Source organism: Falco rusticolus, chromosome 9 (assembly GCF_015220075.1).
Source record: "Falco rusticolus isolate bFalRus1 chromosome 9, bFalRus1.pri, whole genome shotgun sequence".
NCBI classification, from domain to species: Eukaryota; Metazoa; Chordata; class Aves; order Falconiformes; family Falconidae; genus Falco; species Falco rusticolus.
The window spans coordinates 1,883,705-1,891,204 of NC_051195.1; the positions used below are offsets into that span (position 1 = coordinate 1,883,705).

General features: G+C 41.2%; 1 protein-coding gene across 2 annotated transcripts in view; it reads left to right on the forward strand.

Moving 5' to 3' along the window:
* The window catches only part of EBF3 (EBF transcription factor 3), a 121,175-nt gene that overhangs the window by 72,962 nt on the left and 40,713 nt on the right, over positions 1-7,500 (forward strand). For both annotated transcript variants that reach the window (XM_037398953.1, XM_037398954.1), the window contains exons 7-8: positions 3,753-3,834; positions 6,835-6,952. In XM_037398953.1, the coding sequence (XP_037254850.1) occupies positions 3,753-3,834; positions 6,835-6,952 (200 nt within the window). The remainder of the gene's footprint in view (positions 1-3,752; positions 3,835-6,834; positions 6,953-7,500) is intronic.

The window sequence follows — 7,500 nt, forward strand, 5'->3', positions numbered from 1 at the left end:
TTTTCCACCACAGATATTCCTTTAGCCAAACAATATTTGAATCGGACCAAACTAAAGCCACAGCTTGTGCTTATAATACCAAGTATTTTCTTGCTTAGTGTAGAAATTCAAGTACAAAAGTCTTTCTGGTCTATTTGCTACAACACCTCCTCTCAAAAAGGTTAAGAAGAGGTGAAAAGGATGAAAAGGCACTTGCAGGGTTTAAAAAAATCTTCGATGGAAAAAACATCTTTCATATCACAAAAAAAGTCTCCTGTAGGTTGTTATGTGCATAAGGTGGAGGCTTAAGAGCAGACACATTTGCAGATGAACTGCTTTTACTAGCTTCTCCGAGACATGACATTTGTTCAGAAGATTAGCCAGGTTGTAATGTGTAGCATAATTGCACTGTGCGGATGTCCCAGAAGTGAAAACCTAATTGCTTGACAGGCCTATAACTTTGTGGTACGCTCTCACCTTGTTAGGTCCTTTTCTGATGCAGTTCAAATGAAGTCTGGCCGCAGGTGTGCCTAATTTACCTCGCAACAGAACGTGTTGAGTTTAATTGCACAGTGGTTGTTAGGAAAAATTGGTGGGTGGAATATCAAGTGACTTACTGTACGCGGATGGCAGATGGGCGTTGAGAGGCATCGTGAGCTAAGTGTATAGGTGAGGTGAGTTAATAAAAGATGTAAATTTTATCTTAAAATAGTGAAGTCTTGTGGTAGGTAATACATTTTAATTAAGATGGTAGCAGTCCCCATTCTAGCAGCGTGAAAAAAATCAAAGCAAAGGAACATCACAAAGACTGCATTTTTCTCCATATCAGTATTTTAGAAGCAGCTTAGTATGTTTAGGAAGTCTGTTCTGCAAGACTGTTTTATTAAAAAAGACTCCAGTGTGTGCGCACAATACAAAATACAGCAGGGCAAGCCAAATCTTGAAAGGCTTGCATTCTCATTCTGCTGGTAGCAACGAAGTTTGAGACTTGACCAAACGGAGCTCTGATCCAGCTCCTTGCTTCTTGCTGTGCCACAGACATCTTGTCTCAGGAGCACAGGGCTCGCAGAGCAAGCACCTGGCCCTGTTCTCTCTCTGGTAAAGATGGATTCCTAACACCCACGGTCCTTGTTGGTCAGCTGAGAGGAACGACCAAGTCAGTCATCTTCTCCTGGCAAGGTGTGGGAAACGCCCTGCCTGGGAACATGGTTGTTAACTTACGTTGACTTCCTCTGAAAAACTTGTGTCGATGCCACCTGTGCACCATCAGCTCTCTGAAAACACAGATTAAAAGAATGAAATGAAATATCTCAGTATCAAGGAATGTAGCAGAGCTGAAATATGAGTACTGCTTGTGTTCGCCCCAGCCTTGTGGCTTCAATATTTAGCCCAGTCCTCAGGATCATCCTAGCAAATTTGAAGATGACCAGTTCCGCCAAGCATGGGTCCTTTTCACCGAATAATTAAACAAATACCGGTTCCAGTTGACGTTTAGTGAAAAGGTGCTTTAATGGCCCTTTTCTTTTGGACATGATGTGAGCTCTCTTTATAGAAACAATTCATCATGAATGCTTGACGTTAAAAACAACCCACGAGGAGCAATACTTAGCATTCCTAGTGCACAATTCATTGGAGAATTTCCGAGCAATTTACAAACATTAGCTCAATAAGCCTCACAACACCCATTTAAGATCAGAAAAAAAAATAATAAATAAGATACTCCTCTTCAGCCTGGCTGTGGCACTAAGGAGCTATAAAGCTGGAGACTCGCCCCAGCTCCTGACTCCCCAGTGCCTGGTGGTCCTGTGCTGATGTCGGCATCAGCTGGTCCTTGCACATCATTGCAGTCTGTGCAGCAGAAGGTGTACAAAAAATTAATAGAGACATGACAGAAATGCCATTAAGTTTAGCTTATACTCAGCTGATCTGGAGATCAAAAGTATCGTGGAAAAAAACCAACCCCAAACCCAAGGCAGATAAAACTCAGGTGAGGGTGTGACTAACAAAGATGCAGTTTTGTGGAGTCATTGATAGTGTCTCTTCAACACTGTCCAGAAAACCTGAGTTCAGTTGAGGATCTGAGCTAGAAGATCATGTCAACCACAGCAGAAATCCAGCTCTCTTCCAGCTCAACAGCTAAAAGTCTTTTACAGATTTTGCGATAGGAAGTTTTAGAGCACCGTGCATTCAGCTGAACTGACAGCATTGATTTATTTATGTACAGTTTCAGTAAACCTAATCGTTTCCCTACTTGCTTCTGATAGAGATCGCTCCTTCAGCTTTAGCATCCCATATTAAGATTAGGGTCCTGCGCAAGTTTGAACTGAAAATGAAGAGCTGTGATTAAAAGCACCAGTTTGGGATAGGGGGAGACTCCCATAATGCTCCTGTCCGAACCTTGAAGGTCTGCAGGAGCAAGTGCGATGTGGTGCAGCCGTGATTGTACTTTCTATTGGCTGCAGTTGGGCTGTGTTGGATGCTGAAGAAGGGAAGAAGGGCCTGGTTTGCCTCCTGCCAGGAATGCTGTTGGCACACAGAAACTTCTGTGAAGCATATACAGTGAGAATAGCCACAGTCACTTTGTAAAGATTGGCATCAATAAATAATAGCTGTTCATATTCTAAGTGTAAAAGCTCTGCCTAACCTCGCTATTCAACTTGTATGAAGTTGGGCAGCACAACTGGACTGGAGCATCTGAGAAACTCGGGGTGAGGAGAAAGTCCTGAGCCTTGCTAGTCGTTAGCTGTCAGCCATTAGCCACAAAGCAGACCCACAGAACATTTTTTTAATTATGAAGCATGAAAACACACCTACATAAAGAAAAGAGACTGCGTTAGGCTGTGAACATCCTCCTGTGCCAGGGCAGGATGGTGAGGGTCCCCCCATCCTGCATAGCCTGCAGGGTACAGACTTCCCATATCAGCTCATTGCTCCAGTACAGGAGGGTGACATAAAGGAGTTTGCATCTTCCCAAGCTTTTCCCCTTTCTAAAAGTGCATGCTGTGTTCCCAGGAGGCAGTGTTGCTACAAAAACAGTTTGTGGGGAGATGCCTAGATGATAAGGGTTAGTCCTAAATAATTGCTGGTTGCCACTCAGCAAAAATAAGCTGGCTTTCCATCCCCGGGTAGAGTGACTCCTTACAGTTAAAGGCTGGCAAAGGTTGAAGAGGTCGTAAGACAGAGCCTAATTTGCCATGTTCCTTTCCTTTCAAAAACAATGAGGGAACTGGGGCCTTGCCGGTGGGCAGATCCTGCCTGGATCTCCCTGGAGTCAGCAGGAGTTGGATCGAGTCCCTTTGAATAGCGAGAGTTTCCAAACCGGAGGCAAAGCCAAGTGTTTTTCAGAAGATTGATCATTCATTACCTTGGAATTTTCGACATAGAGGTCATTACTGCTAATATAAGTTGTGAAAAAAATAAAACGTATTAAAAAAATAAAGACAAATTCTCATCTGGTGTAAGTCATTGCCTTTGAATTTAATGAGTCATTGAAATCAACTTTCCCACACCGAGCTAAGGATATGGCCTGGAGTCAATACATTTGTAGTTGTTGAAAAATTAAAAATATAAATTTGCCTTTCCCTGGCAATAATGTTCTGTTTATGACAGAGATCTCATGCTTTAAAATAAGTTCATTAACTAATGGGAAAGTAATATTTCACTACCAGTAATCTTTTGGGTATAACTATTTATGATTAAATTTTATTAAACTTTTTAAAAATTGGATTTACATTTTGATGAATCTAATAGATTTCAATTTTGTATCTTTATAGATTCTTTCTAAAGTTTTTCCTCAAGTGCAATCAGAACTGTTTGAAGAATGCAGGCAACCCGCGAGACATGCGAAGATTCCAGGTACAGATGCCTCTTAAAGAATAAACGCTATGTGAAAGACTTACTCACATCTTCATCTTGAGCTCTTTTTTTATGAAAACCCAGTAGCAGTGCTCCTACTTAGTGTAGTTCCAGTGCTGCGTGCCTTTAAAAAACCCGTGCTGTTGGTGTTTTATGTTTCCCCCACAAATTTGAATGGTGGTTCTTGGGACTTGCCGAGTTCGGCAGTGGACTGTAATGGATGAATGCTGATGCCAGTGGGTCTCTCCTCAGGACGTAATTCCCCAGCTTTCCTTCATGCTAGCAGCTTGCGTTGTAGTGTGGTGTATGCTCAGAGGGGGAGGGGTTTTACCTATGTAGACTGAGTAGCGTTATCTTACTAACAGACATGACCGTGGAGCGCAGTGAAGTTTGGATCTCACACAGGGGTTTTTCCTATTCACAACTTGTAAATCCAGCAGTGGTGGTCCAACCCACATATCTTTATTCCAATTGTGTTAGAAAATGTTTAATACTTCACTTTCTCCTTACAGCTTTTGAAATATCCTGTAGTGAATCATAACACTACAGAGACAGCTGACATGATGGACAAATGATTTCCTCCATATTTGGGGTCATTTGAAATACTTGTTAGGAAATATATGCCTTTTATTTCCAAATACTTCAGAGTGATTCATATTTGAGACTAATAATAAAGTAGTATTGACATGTTCAAAACTTTCTTATTTTTGAGAAGCATAACTTGTGGTTAAAGTTGATAGCAAAACATGTGACATCTGTTTTCATGCACAGCCAACCAACCGGCGAAGCCAGCACCCTTGAGCCAGCCAACAGAAAAGATCTGTAGCTGGAAAAAATATTTCTTCAAAACAATTGAGCCAAGCTTCCATTTTTCATGCATCTCAGCTTCACGTGGCATTGGTGATATTGATCCATCTGAACAGAACAGAAGGTCAAACCTGGAATGAGTGGAAATGTCCTCTTTGTCTCACCGATGACTAAATGAAGCATCAGTCATGAGTGATCTTGTGGTCGACAATGGAGCCAGTAGGCACTAGAAAGACTTTCCTGGGTCTCTTTAGCTAATCTTCCTGCCTCTCAGAAGGTTTAACTGGACTTAACAGTATGTCAGATCTTGAACAATATTTTTAACTGGTTTCACTGTCTCCGCACCTTTCTTTAGGTGCACTGCAGGAATAAGCCGATATAACAAAGCATAGCATGTCTACTCTCTTTTGCTGAACTACGGTATTTTCCCTTGGTGACTGACCTATATATACATGACAGAACAAAAATAGTTGTCATTTTTATGTACACCTTTCTCTGTCTTTTTAATACACCGTGTTCTAGGAAACAAATCCAGAAACCTTTGCTGAAAATCACACTTGTGTGTTTTGCAATATTTCTTAAAGTCTCGGAATCTTATTGAAATTGAAAGCAGATAGCCCAGTGGCTTGGCAGCAGCTCTGCGGCCGAGGTGAGTGTGCAACCTCAGCACTCTCCGAAGTGGATGTTGACAGGAGCGAAAGTGTCCACTTCTGGGAGGAGAAAGATAGGGAAGCAGAGCAGCCTGGCAGAGAACTGCCCTCGGGCTGTTCTAAAGGGTACCGCAGATGGCTGTCTCAAAGGAGGCAGGATACACAGAAAAGGTGCTGTGATAGCTGAAAGCTAATTATGGGTTGTGAATAAGAAACAGGATCAGAGGTGATCCAAAACACAGAAGCAGACAAGAATTTTCTTCTGATGCCTTGGACCAGCTCTGTGCAAAAGGAGGCTAGTTTTCCCCCTTCCATTTCTGTTTGTTAAGCGTTTGGGTATAGGAGCTGGCGTGAGAACCCCGGCAGTCGTTTCTGTTATATCCAAAAGTACAATAAATGGAAGGAGAACGCTAAGATTTGTACCAGCTTTTACTGCCGTCACGGCAAGGGCTGATAGGGCCTAACCTAGCCACTGACTTTAAGGACTCTACTGATGGTAAACCCCAAAGAAAATGCTGCGGTGATTACTTCATTTAGAAAACCTGGAACCGACCCCACAGGGCCCATGCTGGAGTATTTAAATAAGATGTAAATGTCTGTCTGGGATAATAGCGATCGACCTACGAAGCCGTGTTCCCCGCAAACACGGGCGCATCTCACGGTTTCCTCTTTGGCTTGTGTTCATGCGGTATCATTTCCGGAAGGAGTTTCACAACTCCATTGTGTAGGTGTTTTTATCGGGAAGGTTGTGCGTTTTGCATATGTTCCTTTTCCATTTTCTACTGAGAAGCAGCTGGAAGCCAAAGAAGGCCCTATCCATCATCTCTTCTATGGCCGGACTCTGAACCTGGACACAAGAATAGGAGCCTTTCACTCAAAAATAAAGGAGGAAATTCCATTGACATACCAGGGTCAATCACCATCCAAATGAACTTGAGAAGGGATACTTTTCATGGATTGAAAACACTTTCACTATTCATATTCAAGTCGGTCTTTTCAGATGCAAAAAAGTTCATTATCAGACATTAAATGTAATTGTAAAACTGACCTGGAGATCATTTACTGAAGAAAAAATGGGGAGTTACCATAGTTCTTGATTTATTAAGCTTTTTTTTTATTTGGAATCCTCACAACCCTTCATTTGAAGACAGTCTCAAGTGAACAAATTTTAATTAGATAAACTATCTAATCAATATATCAACAGATCAATCAAAACAGCAGCTTTTAAAATGAGTGGCTAGAGGGGTGTTTCTGAAACTAATGGCTAGAAGAATATTTCCCTGAATTGAATTCATTTGTTAGCATAATAGGAGATTAAACTCTAATTAGTGTAGCAGGTTCTGAAGAGAAACAATTGTGAGTTAAAAATCACCAGTGTTAGCCACATAAACAAAGATGTATTCATAGTTGTCACTCACTTCATTTAAAGTGAAAAGTAGCAGGCTGTGGTGGTGTTTTGTCTCAAAAGAAGATCTGATTCTGTATCTATGTTTGCGAAAGTATGCAGGATTTTTTAAATTTTGGGTTTTGTTTTCTCTTTCAGGTTGTTGTATCAACAACAGTCAATGTGGATGGCCACGTGCTGGCTGTCTCAGACAACATGTTTGTACACAACAATTCCAAACACGGGAGGCGGGCTCGCCGCCTTGACCCCTCAGAAGGTACGGCCCCTTCTTATCTGGAAAATGGTAGGCACACATTTACATGTCTTTTTTTATTTGCAATGCTTTTTTTTTTTTTTTTTTCCCACCATACTTTATGTTGATACACTACTAAGTTTACTTTTACATCATTTCTTCTCGCATCCATCAAACCACCCATTAAAAAAGTCCCTTAGTATTTCTCAGCCCTTGTCAACTAGAATACGGGCACTTCTGAATTTGCTTCTGACTTCTTTCCTTATTTAATACTTAGAGTTTTGCAGTCACAACCAATTTTTCATCTTTTTCTTTTTTTTTTTTTTTTTTTTTTTTCAGTCTTGTTTTGCTTGCAGCTTTTTCTTGCTATTTAATTTGACTTGATTTTATTTTGGCTTGTCATATTCCTTGATCCAGAGGTACAGTCTCAGGTTATGTATGCAAGTTTAAGTGGATGGTAAAAACATGACCGAATCTGTAAAGAATTTACTGTGAGGTCAATTTCCTGTGGCTGGGCCTTACTGCAGATTACGGCAGGAGGGGGTTTGTATGAGAAAAACAGCATAAAATGT